General features: G+C 37.9%; 1 protein-coding gene across 1 annotated transcript in view; it reads right to left on the minus strand.

Moving 5' to 3' along the window:
- The window catches only part of LOC137295441 (unconventional myosin heavy chain 6-like), a 468,840-nt gene extending 451,579 nt beyond the window's left edge, over positions 1 to 17,261 (minus strand). The window contains exon 1 of the mRNA XM_067826813.1: positions 17,026 to 17,261. Coding sequence (XP_067682914.1) covers positions 17,026 to 17,077 — 52 coding nt within the window. The 5' untranslated portion in view covers positions 17,078 to 17,261. The remainder of the gene's footprint in view (positions 1 to 17,025) is intronic.
- Positions 17,262 to 18,120: the final 859 nt, after the last annotated feature.

The raw sequence follows: 18,120 nt of genomic DNA on the forward strand, positions 1-18,120 counted from the left end.
ATATATGGCAGGGGCATAAAAAAATGTCCTTGAACATATAGCATATTGAAATATATCAATATATTATACAATACAATATATCATCATAGAATGAAAACAATTCGACATTATATTTATCAGGAGCCATCACAATGAAATACTTTCAGACAAGTGCTAAAATGTATTTCAAGGCACCAATGTGTTTGAGGAAATACTATTTAAGTCACATCAGTTTCATCTTCCATGTATCTAATTTGACATATAACCAGCTGATAAGTCAGTCAGATACAAGGAAACTCAGTGTAAAACTTTGCTTCTATATTGTGGAAATTCTCATTATGTCAAGACATAAATAGCACCCTCACTCTCGTCATAAGTACACCAGAAAATGGCTGGGGAGATTTCACCAGGGAGAATCTGGCCTAGGTCAACCTTTCCCCAGGGAAGTAAAAAGCAATATATGAAACTACACAGGAACTGACTGGCATAGGTGTATCTTGGTTACACGTTTCGTACAGTGTGCACTCATCATACCGATGACGTGCATGCCTTTTTATAGAGAGAATCTCGGTGGTGTTATTTGTGATGTCACAGGGATATTCTCATGCTGCAACGTAATGACGGCACAGCTGTCAGTGGGGCAATCCCCGTGGGAGTATGGCAGCATAGGTTCCTCGGATTTGAGGATGTAATTCCAGTTAGGAGTTGTAAGAACAAAGTAGTTTTTGCCACTGTGTTGTTAGAGGAGATTATCTGACAAAGTGTGTAAACAACATGTATTTGTATATTGAATTTTTACAACTAAAAACAGGTCCAATTTAAAGGATAGAAACTCCCTCCTATCCTCCCATATCAAAGAATCACGAAACAACAGAATGGTTCTAGTTAGTGACTATAATCCCATGAACATACAACTCAACGCCATTGTCAAAAAACGTTGGCATCTAACTAAGTGGCTCAGGCATTTGACAGGACACTTTTCACTCACCACATATTGCCGATTATAGCAAAAATAAAACCTAAAGGATCATCTGGTCAGACCTGACCTATCTGAGACAACTACAAGAAATTAGTGGAGAGATTGTCAATTTTGTCGGTGACATGTGCGACAAAGCAAATTGCAAAATCTGCAAAACACTAAGAGACAGTGACACTTTCACAAGCTCCATCACTAAACAGGCCTTCAAGAAACGAAGCTACACTTGTCAATCTCACAGTATAGTATACCTTCTTTCTTCAAACATTGCAAGAAACAGTATGTAGGTGAGATGAAACGATATTTCAGAATCCGATTAAAAGAACACTATCCTGATATCACACACAAACATGACCAACCGGTCACACTTCATTTGATCTAAAATTTGACATCATAACACAACTCAGAGAAAACCCAGACTCCTTGAATTAAGGTGGATATTTGAGCTCCATATGTTCCATCCGCAAGTACTCAACGACAGGACTGGGGGCTGAAATATCCCTTTCGCCTTTTCTTTCCTTAGGGATGTTTGGGCCTAGGATATTCTTAATCCGAGTAAAGTTTGGGCTACGCTAAAGTTTCCCCCTGTTGAAACTAAGATATTTCGTTCTGTTTTCTATGAAACAGGGGAGAGTTGGGCATAGCCAGGCCACTCCTCCAAAACAAATGTCCTTATATCAAAAGAAGAAGAACAAGTCATTACAAACATCAAACTGACAGTAGTTTTGACATAAATGTTGGTACACACTTTAGCCAAATAGTCCATTCTTGATTATGAGTTATGTGATTTGATTTGAATGCATACATGTTTCAACGGCATATATTGCTTAATCCATCATGCTCCTTTTGCCATTCCTACGAAGGCACATCGTATTATAATTAGTTCTTCATCTGTCCAAATAAAGTCACCACAAGATGTAAAGATTCAGTAACACATTTGTTGGGTAAATAAGATGTAATATACACAGGATGCTTGCTCTCTTAACATGCTGTTTGTTACCTAGTATTTGTTGCATTTATCAATAAAATGTAATAGAACATTACTCACATAAGCTTGCTTACTAATACATAATCACTTTAAGTGAATGAAATTGCTTTCAGGTATCAATGGCCCATTATACCCCTTATCAACCTTGTCTTTTTGAATTTAGAGAATGGTGAAATAGTGGAACAATAGACGATACAGCATTTGAGATAGATATAGTGTCATCTGTCCATATCATGTCACCACAAGATGTAAACATTCAATTTCACATTGGATAGGTATGGACATCCAAGCAAAAACTGGATATTCAGTTTAAGTTTCAGATATAGTAATGATTTTGAGATAAGCCAACTTGGAATAAGTGGGGATTAAATATATAGCATTAAAGCTACGTATACTTCATTTCACATCAAAGTCCATACATACTCTAAATATTTATCATGGACTTTCAGTTTCATAACATCACAAGGGTTAGGGAAATCATATATTCAATGCTGTGAAAATATTGAAACAGAAAGTTCTGTGCGAAAAGCTACCACAATAAGAAAGTTAAATACAAACACAAGGAAAGAACATGTGCTACTCACTGTAATGACAGGACCAAGTACCTTCTAATATCCTGACATTGTGACACATAGGTATTCAAAAAATGAAACAACCAATATATAATGGTGACAAGAAATAAATTTAAGCTAAAAGAAATTCCAATATATAAACATACTCTATGAGTTACTATCAGTATGTACCCATGAAGATCCCGGGGTAGAATAGGCCTTCAGCAACCCATGCTTGCCATAAAGGGCGACTATGTTTGTCGTAAGAGGCGACTAACAGGATCGGGTGGTCAGGCTTGCTGACTTGGTTGGCATATGTCATCGGTTCCTGATTGCGCAGATCAATGCTCATGTTGTTGATCACTGGACAGTCTGGTCCAGACTCGATTATTTACGGACCGCCGCCATATAGCTGTAATATTGCTGAGTGCAGCGTAAAACTAAACTCACTCACTCACTCACTCACTATCAGTATGATATTGACCACTCATAAATGTCAACCCATAACATATCCTGTTTTGGAATATCCCCCGGCCCCAACATGTTTGAAAGGACAAATCATCTCACAGTTACTCATTGTCTTTTTAAACTAAGTTTGAATTGTTTCCATGGAATTCATGAAAATTATAAATGCCATATATCTGTAATAAGCAAAGTCACCAAGATCTGTCTCATATATCTGCCAACATCTGTTGAAAGATATGAAATGGCTTTCGAGTTGTGCTCTGGGAACGAAGCCCATCCCTCCATTTTGAGACTAAGTCTGAAACGATTCCATGGAAACTGAGAAAATAATACATCACAAAAACCTTTAAAAACCAAAAGGCACTACTTTGGGGTCTGCCACACATATCTAGAAAGTTTTACTAACAGATATTTAGAAGTTTTTGAGTTCTGCTCTAGATATGAAACACACCTCTCACTTTTGAGACTATGTCTGAAACATTTCCATGCAAACCAAGAAAATAATAAATCCCAAGATCCTGTAAATAGCAAAAGGCACCACTATATGTTCAGATTGATATATCTACCAAGTTTTGCAGAAAAATATTAAACGGTTTTTGAGTTCTGCTCCGGAAACGAAGCCCATCCCTCAATTTTGAGACTATGTCTGAAACATTTCCATGCAAACCGAGAAAATAATAAATCACAAAAACCTGTACATAGCAAAAGGCACCACTTTAGGTTCTGACTGATATACCTACCAAGTTTTGCAGAAAAATATTGAACGTTTTTTGAGTTCTGCTCCGGAAACAAAGCCCATCCCATCATAAGACTAACACCAAAATGTTCCATGGAAAAACAAAAAAAAGAATATAGCTGCGAGCAGTGATGAGGGCTTCTTGGATGTTATGCAATACAGCCATTTGCATCTGTGACGTACTTCGAATAGTAGTCATGGCTACAGATAATATAGATACATGCTACTGTCAGTAATGGGAAATGTGTCATTCTTTTACTCTGAATTCATATTGGCTTTAAATACAGATGCTACCCGTATTAGGATATCAATCAAACAAACATAATGATTGTCGCTTTCAATTCTTATAGGCTTTGAAACAGATGCTACTTGTAAAATAGCATGAAAAGAGAAAAAACTTAGTGGTTGTCCATTCAGTGATCAAAGCATGCACACTTCACAACAATCTTTTCAAAATGTCTAAAACATAAAAGCCTAAGCTGAATGTGATTCACGGTATGTTACTTAAATATATATATAATATATGTTGTATTAAGTAAATCTATATCAATGAACATAACAAACATGTCCAGTGATCTAACTTCAATAACATACAGGAAAAAACACCATTGATCTTGTTGACATACTCGTACTTGAATTGTTCCTGAGCTTGTGATTAATCTTGGAAATTTCACACTACCAGCACAAATGTAGTACTAGTCTAAATGGATAGACAACGCCATTCAGTGTGTTCACTTTCGTGGTTCAATTGATGTAAATTTGACTTATAATATTCATAACATCATACCAGTACCAGCTGAATGCTCAATACCATAGGACGATAGCACGTTACTATAGTCCAAATGATACTGGTTGTGATTGTGTATGAATTTAAAAACAAGTTAACAGCAGCTATACCTGCTTCAGTGACAATATTTCGCTAGATCATGAGCACAAGATACATCAGGTTGTAGATATGCTAAAGCACACAGAATATTTTAAATGACTAATAAAACCTGAACAAAATGGCTATTTAATCTTTCTATGGTTGATGTGGCGTAAGTTATGGTTGTGTATGTTTGGAATGTAGCTGTGCTGTTAAAACCTGCTTTGTGCTTTAAACAGGAAACCATAACTATCAAAACAAGACAGGTATATGGAACAGAAGGCAAAATACCGCGGTTCCACTTATATCTCGGTTTATTGTTTCACAGATGAGGAATTTCGAGAATGAACGCATATATGCTACTCCATGTTACACTAAAAAGTCTATGCATTAAGAGGTAACAACATCAGTCCAAACAAGGTAAGATTTGGTTGGAGAAGTACTGCCAGACCTAGTTAATTTGCGTATTTCAGCGCCTTCTAGCACGTCGACCTGGCGCAACATTTTATTTTTGCCATTTTCAAAAGGATGAATGAAAAATCTATGGGACCTGTAAAAAATGTTATTTTACTTCTGTTACGATTCATGCAATTAAACAATCACAGTACACAGATAACATGCATATATGTTATGCACCTTTAATACATTTTTAGACCAGCCACTGAGTTGTACAAATTGAGGGATTTTCAGAAACATATAATCTTTTGCGAGACGCATGGAATTGTTCCCTACATCTGTTGTTCTTTAAAGTGGAAAATAATTGTAGTTTAGGTTCGCAAGCTTAGAAGCGCCATCTTCGTAAGTTAACTTGTCAGAAGTTTAATAAACGCTTATATATCATAAATTTCATAGTGTGACACGCTACACAGTGTAAATTTGCTAACATCTGTGAACTCGTTAATTAAAGCATGGGCTGGAACTCAGTGTGAAAACAATGCCATTTGTGATTAATTACTTTAAATGACACCAGCAAGTCAGTCTATCGCATCGGTGCTTGGCGAGACGCTCCCGATTTGTCACCTCCCGGCTTGGAATGAATTTCACGTGCATTTCATGCTCATGCAGAGACAATGAGGGTGAAAAGGAGAGAGATGGAAGTAAACTGATTTTCAATAAGTCTTGATCTTGAAATCCAATCAAATGCATGTAAAATTATTTATAATATTAATAGAATACGGAAGCTCGACCGAAAATATAGTATAAGTAATCATAAGTTACATTCATGGTTTCCTCGCTGCATCGGTAAATATCCACACTGTTTTAAGCAAGGAGACTCATCGGAGGCCCCACGCCAAGAACAGAAGCGATATGGACCGATACACTTCGGCCTTTGCTTGTTGATGAACGTAATTCTATAAATCCACGTATCCACTACAGAACACACAAAAACCTTTATCTTTTTCGCATTTTCAGTTTGTTGTCAGATAGATTCATAGGCCTATAAAAGGCATTTCAACAAATAACTCTACTTAATTTTAATTGAAGCTCAGATCAAATGTATTTGGTAAGCGCTAGCACTTTTGACATACACAAAGACACGTTATTTTTATATCAACAGAACTCATACATATCGCCAACTTTGAACGGAACGACTGAACTGACAGGCAAGAGTGGGTGCTGGTGTGCGGTCTTGTGAGACAGATGTTCGAAGGCACGGCCGTCATTGTCCTCCCGCTTTCCTTCAGATTTTCGTGCTCTTTCCAAGGGTTAAACGTTAAATGCTGCACCAACTTTTGGCACATTCCGCCGCGTATTCATGGGCCGTCGGTGATAAAAAGAAGTGCCTATTTGCTTAATTAGCAGAAACTTGGGGATTTTGATGGCTAGTATTGTTTACAGTGATGTGTACATAGAGGCAAGCACTTTCGATAGATATTTAAAGCGGTCTGAGCACAAATATTAGTAAATTTGCTGCGCACTCTTTCCTTTCATTTGGGGCACGTATCAAATGTTTTGTCTTCTTTTTAGCTAATACAGTCTGTATCACCGTCAAAACGGAGCATTTTAACAATGATGTAAGTGCGTAGGGAGGTGCCTAGAGACAAAGTATGGCAAGTTTGAAAGCGGTAGCTGTTGTAGTTGTAGTGCAGCAGATTTTGGGAGCAAAGTAGTCAGAATTGGGCTGAAAAACAGCAGCAAAAACTTCAATCGCAAATAGCGGCCAAACGGTGCATTTTAGCGACTCGGCGCAACAGATGAAATTGTAGACATTTTGATTGCGCATCTGCTCAAGAAGTTTGGCAGTCATTGCAGCAGTAGTTTTGGAGATATTTGCATTTCAAATTGAAAATTTTGAATTAATTTTGATTTATCTGCCCTTTGCTATTGGACCCACAGCCTAGAGATTTTAATGGGGAATATCTACACCTCGGTGCGCATCTGCCTGATTTTTTTCAAGCTATTCTGTCCACTGGTGCTCTCTGTAGCGCTGGCACAAAATACGGCGGAAAAATAAATAATAATAAAAACATCAGTAATTACAATAGGTCTTCTGCCTTATGGCAAGAAGCCCTAATAATAGCCAAAAATCTGTAAATAGCAAAAGGCACAACCATAGTCTAAGATTGCTATATCTATCAAGTTTGGTCTAAAAATATTGAACTGTTTCTGAGTTATGCTTCGGAAACAAAGTGATTACGGTCGGACGGACAGATGGACAGACAGACAGACAGACGGACGAGGCTTCGACTATATCCCCCCATATTACAAGTCAGGGGATAAAAAAAAATTCTGACTGTACTTCAATAACACATGTATCATTGTGTAATTGTTTATTCAATCAAAGCCATTATGTTGACCAATGTCTCTCGGGGGGAAAAACATAATGATATCTGAAAGCTTATTTTTATTCATACACCTCCCCTCAAAAAAAGAAAAAGAAAAGGAAATAGGGCCGGTCAGGTTATTGTGTATTTTTCAGGCCCAGTGAAACACACCATTTGGTTAACACACAAAAGTCAAGACAAGTCCTTAGCACTCGGTCACCATTTATTCTTCAGTCAATTTTACAACTGCTATGAAGCTGAAACCTAAGGCATTTAGGTAGTAATGAGGACATACTTCCATGTGTGGTGAGTGTATGAACAATCTGCTTCATGAAATCATGACGCATGGCTATGTTGCTACCATCAGGAAGTGACCACTTCATGGGGCTGAACAATCCAGCTGATGATATAAATAGGGTGTTGATTGTTCCATGAAATCCTCATCCCAAGCTCTAAAATAGACAACACTGGAGAGACCACCTAGAATCTGGATACAGAAGATTTAGATGGCACCTCAAACAATGTTAATAGCAAGAGTGATGTGTGACAATACATTTGTGAAAGCAACTAGCAATATTGTATCAGAAAGGATGCCGTGACATCTGTGTAGTCACATGCAGTTTAGAACTGAACATCATAAATTGTGCTCTTTTTTCTTGAAGGGTATCAATGTATGGCTTATTTGTTTTTATGTGATTAAAGTTTACCATACTACCAGTTTACTTGGATGAATTGCACACATTAGTTTCAGGATGAAAATATTATCATACTCATACTAATTGCTTATCTCTTCATTCTCTCAACATGTTGTGCAAACCTGTATATTATCCAAGTCATTCTTAAATGCACTGGTACCATTTGACTGTGTTGGCCATAACATACAAATTGGATTTACTTGTGCACTCCCTATTCAGTATGCCTGTTGGGGCAAGGGCACATTCAGGTGAGGTGTGCTCATTCTAACCAGTGAGATGTGGGGTTTCAACAGCACTTGTAAATCCTGAAGTCATCACACAAGATAAAAACAGCAAACAAAGAAGCCAGAATGATTTTTATTTGTCTGCATTTGCAACTGTGGCAAGTGGCTTTTCAAAATAAATTTGAACCTCTGGTAGCAGATCACCACCAGACCTATCTATGTGTTAAGTTGGTGAAAAAACACTGAATGGTTACAAAGTTCTGCTCCGTAAAAGACTGACGGTGGGCCCTGTCGGAGTGGGATAGGCACTTAGTTTTAGTAGCAGGGGGGTGACAGGTTCCATTCTAAGTGAACTCATCAGACCACTCTGAATTGACTGTGCAGCCCTTTATATACTTTGTATGTGTGTGGGCTATTGTGTGATGTCACAGTGAGCAAGTGTTGGTGACCAAAATTCATTATTAATTGTAACCAGTACAAGCAATAGATTAGCATTCAAAGATAAGGAAAATATCAATACAGAATATTAGTTTCATCATGTAACAGTAATAGCTTAGACAAAGACTCCTGTCAAAAGTAGTAAAACTTATCTCACAGACATTCTATTGAAAAAGGTGTAAGTTATGACCACACAATTTGACAGAGTTAAATTCCTAGCCTGAGGTAATCAGAACACCACTGTAAGACAAACCATTCACTAAGACAAGGGTTATGTCTAGACAGGTTAATAAACTGCTTTGATGAGGTAAACATGCCAACACCTACAGTAAAATAACATTATACAAACACCAGTTGATCCAACCCAAAGTAAGCAATCAAGCATCCAGTAAATGTGCCAACAAGATTAATGCCACATAGAATAGGATTAAAATATTAACTAATCCCCCTGTCTGGTCATTGAAGTTGTTCTGGTAGGACACACCCTACCTTTGTTTATTCTGTATTCCATTTTTGTATCAGTCGTCAAATCATAATCTTTGTATTGTTTCAATTGTAGTTAAATAGTCTCCACCTCCATTTGTCCATCAGTAGGGTTTAGACTCCCAACACAGGTCAGCTCTAGCCCTCAGCCCAGAGGGCTGTACCCACTCTCTGTGGCCACTCTTGTTATTCTATCTCTTGTAAATAAAATTGTAATTAGCTTCTTGTGACTTCGGACTCGTTGCTGAGTTAATTCCCCCAAGCAAACCAGCAGGCCAGTTAAGTTGGCAGCCGTTCAGCTCACTGGAGGATGCCGGTGTTCCTGGACAGGGTCCAAAAAAGTGTTTTGCGGCCTGTGTTTTGCCGGCAGGGTTGTGCCAGTCTAGTCAACAGGGGCTCTAAGAAGCGGCTTGAGGCTTCATTGTGGGTTTACAAGCATTTGTAAATATGAGATGATACTAGGCACTTATCTTTATATTGTTATAAAGTCTGGCCAATGTGTACATGGACGATGATTTTGTGTTGTATCAAATATTTTATGGCATTGTAATAATATATTACAGAGATTTTTTCGTTTTTTATAGAAAAGAAACAAATACTTGGCCCATCAGTTTAACAGACTCGGGGGCCCCTCCTTAAAGTGTAAGGAGGGGCCAGAATCACACAAATCGGGGTAAAGTTGACAGAGTTCAATCATATAAACCAACATAATCTTTGAAAAACTGGACCAGAAATTCAATGATCTGGTCCAACAACATGATAAAGACGACCCTTTCCACTTCAATATATTTATTGAAGGAAATACAACCAAACCACCAACCCGCTGGCCCAGGTCTAAATCCAAGAGATGCCGCCGCCAACCCAGCACACGCTGCCCACGACCCGGACCCCGCCACCGACCAGGAAATCGTAAACCCATCAGCAATAGAAACGACCTAAAACAGGCAATTGCCCTGCTTACCCGCAGCTTAAACCTTAACAACAGCTCTATTTGTGATGTAATCAGTACACTGAATATCAATAACAATTCAGACACCAATAAAAACTCGCAAATTTACCAACAGAGTTTTGTTGTTAATCTGTCCTATTACCAACAAACTGAACTGGAGTTAAGTCTCTTATCCAAAGGTTTAACATTTAGCCCTACCCTGATGAGGGTCATTTACTGATCTAAAAGCATCATTTACAAAGTTGAAACTCACTCCTTCAGTGAATCTGGAATTCTGGAATCATTCTTCAAAGCAGTCACCAATGATTTCTTCAAACTGAAAGACACTACATTTAAACATCACAACCTCACCCGTGATGAAATGATCGCACTCTCTGCTCTCAAAAATAATAATGAAATTATCATTAAAAATGCAGACAAAGGTTCTGTAGTAGTAATCCAAAATACCACGGACAACATAAATGAATCATTACGGCAACTTTCCGATGATAAATTCTACTGCAGACTAGGGGACGATCCCACAGAAACATTCTCGGCTCAAATCACTACAGATTTAACCCATCTCTACGACAAAGATGAAATATCACAAAAAGTTTTCCTAGGCCTTGTACCAAATGGCTGTAAAGCAGGTAGATTTTACACACTCACCAATATCCACAAATGCCTCACATCGGGTAAAATCCCGGGCCGCCCCATCATAAGTGGCAACAATACCTCCACTGAAAAAATCAGTAGCTTTGTGGATGAACACATAAAAGAGTTCGTCCCACAATACCCCAGCTATGTCCGGGAGACAGCTCACTTTATACAAAGATTAGTGTCACTTCATATTCCAGCTCACACTAGATGTCACACCACTCTACACCAACATCCCCAACCAAGAGGGACTGTTAATCATCGCTAAAGCAATTCGCAGATACAAGCCCGACTGGCAAGTCAGTGCCGCCAGCAATCTGGGTCCTCTCAAAACTGTACTCCACAAAAACTTCGTTTCTAACAGCCAACACTACCTACAGGCAGGAGGCACAGGTATGGGCACCAAACTAGCACCATCATATGCCAACATATTTATGGGGGAATTAGAAACTAAACTCCTCTCACTACATGCTGACCAACCGCATATCTAAATGCGCTTCATTGACAATATTTTCCCGCCTCGAAGCCTTCATTAAATACCCTAATGAAGCTCATCCCACTATAAAATTCACAGCCGAATTTTCACAACAAGGTCGCTTTTCTTGGCACATGGGTCAGTCTAGACAAAAAGAACAAAAAGCTATGTTTTTCTCTATACTGCAAGCCAACCAACACACACTCTTACCTGTTGTACACATCATGTCACCCCAGACATGTTAAAACTAAGGGCCAATACAGCCAGTTCCTTAGACTCAAACGTATCTGCTCCTCTGCTGAGGAGTATGAAGAACACAGCCTCAACCTCATAAACTTCTACCACAAGCGAGGATACCCCAAGAGACTGATACAACAGAACAAACATAAGGCTGAAAGCAAGGACAGGAGGGCCCTCATGACACCCAGTTAAGACCGTCTGAGACCAAACAAAAGGCCATGGTCTTTGTTTGCGATTTCAACCCAATAAACATGGAGCTCAACGCCATCATCTGGAAGCAATGGCATTTGCTATCTGGATCAGAAATATGCCAAAAAGTGTTAAACTCACCCCACATTACAGCCTACAGAAGGAACAAAACCCTAAGGGACTATCTAGTACGATAATCACTAGAACACCCCCAAAATACGCCACAGATCAGCGGCTGGGTAGTAACATACCTTGACAACCCATGCAACAAACACAACTGCAAAATCTGCATTGTAATAAACCGTTGAGACACTTTCCACAGTACAGTGTCTGGTGTCAAATACCGTAAACGACAATACAGATGCACCAACAAAAATGTGGTCTATCTGCTCACTTGCAAAAGATGCGAAAAACAATATGTAGGGCACACCAAAATATGCTTCAAAACGAGGCTTAATGAACACTTCGCTGACATCACGCACAACAGAGACAAACCTGTTGCGATCCATTTTAACACAGAAAAACATGGCAAATCAGATCTCACCTACAACATCATTGCACAACTCACAGAGGACCCTGAGCTTGTTAGCACCACCCAAAAAAGGATATCACTCGAACTGAGGTGGATATTCAGACTCCCTAAGTTTGCCCTGCAAGGCCTCAACAACAAGATAGTTGGCTAAGGTATCCCCTAGTCTTCTTCATTTACATTTCCATAAAAGACTAATTTGCTTACACTAACGTATACATTTACAGAGTCCAACTAACACTCCCCACAGAACCTGTTGTGGTGGATAACAATACTGCCATAGCCAACTCTTGTTAAATTCAGTCAAAAACAGCTATTTTCTTAGAAAGTGTTTTTCATTGAAATCTATCTAGAAGTAATAAGAATATAAACAAAAAGATAACAAATTTTTTGACAAATGGGATTTGATTCTGATGTCAACAATGTTTTCTGTATTTAATCCAGTATTTTTTTTTAAGAATTAGATATCACATGGTATCAATATTATGATGGTGTTTACATTACTTTGTTACTTGTAATGTCAATTGTATACAATATTTATTCATACCTTCAACTGCATTTTTTCTGTAGGTTGTTGGAACAGAAGTTGTTTGCATCTAGCCTCTTACGGAGGGATGTTTGTTGTTCAGATGTTTACACATCGATGACATGCTCCCTGCTTTGTGACTAATCACTTTAAACTAAAGTCTTCGCACTTTGTTAAGAGTGGGTGTTATATGATATTTAGACAATGGTATCTTTCACCATTTGGGTATTAAAATGATTTATCATAAACTATGTACAAAAATGTCAATATAAAGACCAACCTGACCACAATATTTTCTGTAAATATTACACATATTTTATAATTCAGGAGAACCCCAACAAAAGTGACCATTCCCTATTTCGTTGCAAGGCAATGCGCACCCTCAGGATTTAGTACCACAATTTCTCATGAGGACGTTTACAACTGTAAGTCACATGCCACCAAGACAGGCAACCAGTTTGTGTGAACCCGTGACCTTCAGATTGTTAGCCCGACAGCTAACCCACTGAGCTATGACCACATTGTTGCACACTGTGCAAATTTAGGCAGTCATTCTAGTGACGTTATGGAAATGAACAGAAATAGTCAAACAGGCTACAAACAATTATGAAGGTTACGGGTAGTCTTAGTGTCTCATGATTTCAATCTACAGAGAGTTGCCGAATGGCCCTGATACCATTTGGCACACTCGTCCTATTCCATCATCTACAAGATACCATGTTGTGTGGAATGGTTCAAACTAAAAACGTTGTTCACGTCAGGTGTCACAAGTCAATTTCATGGTGCATGCATGAATGACGTGCTTGTATAAAAATCACTGGGTGCTTTCGTGACAGAAAAGTGTTGTAGGGAACACAGTGAGGATAATGTGGATCGTGCTAAGGAATGAGTGAGACATGGGCATGTCTAGTGACGGCACAAGGGTGAGTTCATTACTGAATATATGTAGATCTATTCATGAAAGTGGATTGAGCGCGAAAGTGAGTTCGAGGCCGATTTCCATTAGCCCCAAATTTCTACAATAATACATTTCATTCTTTATTTAACTTTTGACGTTTTTGATCTTCTGTTTTTGTGTGAACAAATACAAAAGGAAAACAAATGTTACTCATGCATCTACCCACAATTTTGGATTAAGTCCCTTACCCTAACCCTAAACCTAACCCAAAACCCTTACCCTAAATCTAACCCTAAACCCTTGAATAATTCTAAAACACAGAATACGCTGACTGAACCGGCACGAAAATGGTTGACGTGTCCAGTGTAATGCATTCTTACTGTTACAAAAAATAAATACTAATACTCCATTTCACGTAATGGTGCAAATTACTGAATGAAAAAGACATGTATATTAGTTTACATTGATAATTCATTTAATCCACTTAGTTATGTTTAAAACCAAAATATAAAACATATTTAGATTATTTAAATTGACCAAAACTATGAATAATAGAATATGACAGAATGTGACCAGTGTAACGCATTCTTACTTAAATTTAAAAAGTACAAAATATAAAACTACACAAAATATAACACCTCAGCACTTCTTAATACAAAGAAATATGACCATATTAGGCAAAAAAGAATATATTTTAAACTGGTGCTTGCGAAAACTTGCGCATCAGCCGGTGAACAACTACTGGAAACTCAGATCATTGGGTTTCTGCAATGACAGATGATGGAGATGAAACATCAGTAAGCACAGCTTATATGCATTTGCTGATACCTTGTTGATTATGCTGGCATCATAGGGCAATCGAGAATGTGCTTTTGAACAAAATCATCTGCAATTTCGTAAAAGTGTATTATGACTTTTTAAATGTTTGTGGTGCTGTATTCTAAACGCAGGCTGGCAATGAAATAAATTGGCAAACTTTGATTTAATAAATATTGAACTCTTGTCCATGTCACATTACATTGTTCAGTCAAAGAGGATAAGGCTATGGGTTTCCCGACCTGAACCATGTTACCCATGTTAACCTAACTGCAAAAAAATGAAGTTTTTGTCTTTTAGCAGCATTTAGAGGTTGTTATAAATGACCAAGATCTTTTAATGACAAATCTTTCTAATTCTTTGGCATAAAACGTTTTGGGGTATTTCAGACCCCTTCAACAGATGAACAGACAGTTGATGCTGTGACGTCGATGCCATGATGTCATAATGCATGTGACACCACAATCACAGGGAAGGGTATGGCATAAGTGTTGTTAAAAAATTGACCTGTTACTTACATAATGATGAATTTACTTGCATAATGATGATGAATTTATGCTACAGTTGAAACTTAATACACAGTGATGATGAATTTATACCAGATTTGAACTTGAAAGTTAATACATGCTGATTGCTAATTACAGAATGATTGTTTATTACTTCCGAGAATGAACTGATAAGTGACTTCAAATGTATCAAACGTATGCCATGAGTTAATAGGTCCCACTCTATGGCAGGTAGACTTATTGGTCCCGATTTATTGATGATTTGTCTCTTCTGATATCAATTGCCTCTTGTAGTTTATGCCGACGACAAGCATTGTTGTTAGATGAACCAGGGATACTCTACAACAGGGATAGGTCACTCCCTTGCCTTCTTTACCATTTGTACTAATAAACCTGTGCCTCGTCATGCTCCAACACACGCAGTGACTTGGCTCGTTCCCAGCACAACTTCAGTTGTTTTTAACAGAACTTCAGCCAGTTTATTGTATCAGTCAGAATTTTACAATGAATGAATGAATGAATTATAGTAAGAATTAAGAGCAAGATTTATGTGAATGAACGAAATAAAGAAAAAGAATAAAAGAAAGAAGTACATATGTGAATGAATGAAAGAATAAATGATACACCGCGGCCTTCCCCCCGAAAACATGATAAAGAACGCAAAAGTATCGTGACAACACGTGTTAACATCAGCTGTCCTTTTAAAAAATCTACTTTGAGACATTTTTGTTTCCATTAATAATTAATTCAGATATCTTTTTGAATGTGGGGAATGGAATGGACATTAACAAAATGTTAACTGACACTGTCACACTGCCCCCAAAAATAAAGTGTAAAACTGTCACAAAGCGTTCTAAAACACCTTTCCAGTTTTGTCAAATAATAAGATCAACAAGAAAGAAATAAGTTATGGAACTATAACCCTCAAGCATCAATGGCAAATCAGATCAGATTGGCAATGTCATATTTTTCACACACCTCAAATACACCTAACAGTAACATTCCTTCTCAGATTATGAAACTATCACTATTACTTGCAAACACATTTCACCTGATAGTATATTCCCCTCATATGAATCAAAGGTGTATGTGAAAGATGTTTTTGAAGAAATAACTAGAAACACTCAAACAACAGCATGTAGCATTTCAATAGCGGATCAGAAAAGATTGGCAAAATGTCATATTTTTCACACACCTTAATTACACCCTAACAATTTATTTTTTTAAGTCATAAAACTGTCACTACAATTTGCAAATGCCTTTCAACTAAAGGTATGTTTTCCTTCTACGAATTAAACAAATGTGTGAAAGAAGTTTTAATTGGCACAATTTAGTCTATCTTCACAGTGAATCGAGAATAGAAGCCAGTGAGCTGTTGCATACCGACTTGAAACTTTATTACAAATCTACTGTCCTAAAACGGACACTAATACCAATTATTTGACTTTAACTTAAGTGACAAAATAGTTAACCTATCTTCTACATCTAGGATTTCACCCAGCGAAATTAATCAGCTGTTGAAAATAAACCGGGCTTAATCCTAAATACTACGCTGCCACCATATTGGCTACACTGGTTATGTAAGGACCCGAGACATACAGTCAGTGGTTTTTCAAGGAGTTTCTTCTCTCGCTCTATATAGGCTCCCTTGATGAATGTACCCTAATACTGTTCCACAATGAATTTGATGCCCAAAACATTCCTTGAGTTTCCATATGACATAGCCGTTTGAAAACAGTATATTAGCTTGTACTTTTAATACTCTACACTGATGACTTCACATGTGATGGAAATAAATAGTCTGGAAAATATTATCCCACAAGCCTAGAATAATTCTTGGAGAAATTATGAAAGCATTAACAGAATTTTACATTCATATACCCAGCACACATACTTCTTCACTAATACATCTTTCCTCACTGATTGTGCCTTTATGACTATAAAATGAGATTGAAATCTTAACTTTCAATGTGTATCAGTCCACTAACATCTACAAACTCAGAAACAAAGAATACAAAAACTAGTCACAGAACAAAACGCCTGACATTTTCGATTTGCTTGATTTCTAAAAGTGTTGGCTGTGAAGCAAAACTTACCATGGCTTCTTGGTTGAGACGGATCAAGTGTCGCTGCCATCCTGTCCGACATGACGGCAACTAAATTTCAAGGAAGTACCGGCTATGCATGGGAACCTCATGTGTCCCACAACCGTCAATTAAAGCTAGCAGACGCTGTGGTCGTGACTCATTGTTCGGTCTGCTTTCAAGTTATCGCGCCACTCCCACGTACGATATCCTTCCCTTAGTTGCGTTTGAGCGTAACCGACGTGTTCCTGGAAAATGTTCGATACCACATAAACACAATATAATTATGTCGGTGACAAAATGTTATTTAACGTTGAGCCTCTCAAGCCTCTTTGACGAAAATAAACTACTCAACTTGAGTTGAACCGATCCCCAGTAAGATGGGACGTTCTGAATTCCAAGAAAATCTAGACTTGCTTCAGTCGGATGACTAAAATCCACTGCGCAGAGGGATGACATTCCCCTTTTAACCTTACCTTGAATCAAGCTGATCATAGAATCTGGGTATACAACGCGAAATGTATCCAAAAGGTGCTCATGTGCCAAGTGTCGATGGAGCAGTTATCAAGAACCAGGCAAAGAAGAACGTCGTGATTATTTAGACAGACATACTTTTTTCTTTATGTTTTTATTTCCCCATTGGTTTGGTGTACAGTATGGAGTACACCACACGGCATAGCGATATAGTACAGTTCCTAAGTATGGTATGAAATAATTATATCAGATGGCATCTAGCCATGTAGTCAGTTCGAACAGTGCGAGTTACTTCGTATAGCATAGCAAAAGCACGCGGTTCTTACAGTGTACAGAAATGTACACAGTTCTTACAGTACAGAAAATGTTGCGCGGGTTAGCAGTACACACTTCTTACACCATGGAATACATCACATGTCATCAATGATGTACACAGTTCTTACAGTGTAGAGTACATCTCGTAATACAGGAATGTATCAACGTCTTACAGTTTGGAATGCACACGTGGTATAGCAACCATTAGAGTACTTACAGCATTGAATACATCACATGTTGTAACAATGTATACAGTTCTTACAGTGTGGAGTAAGTCATGTGGCAAAGTGATATACGCAGTTCTTACAGTATGGGATA

The sequence above is a fragment of the Haliotis asinina genome, chromosome 8 (genome assembly GCF_037392515.1).
Source record: "Haliotis asinina isolate JCU_RB_2024 chromosome 8, JCU_Hal_asi_v2, whole genome shotgun sequence".
NCBI classification, from domain to species: domain Eukaryota; kingdom Metazoa; phylum Mollusca; class Gastropoda; order Lepetellida; family Haliotidae; genus Haliotis; species Haliotis asinina.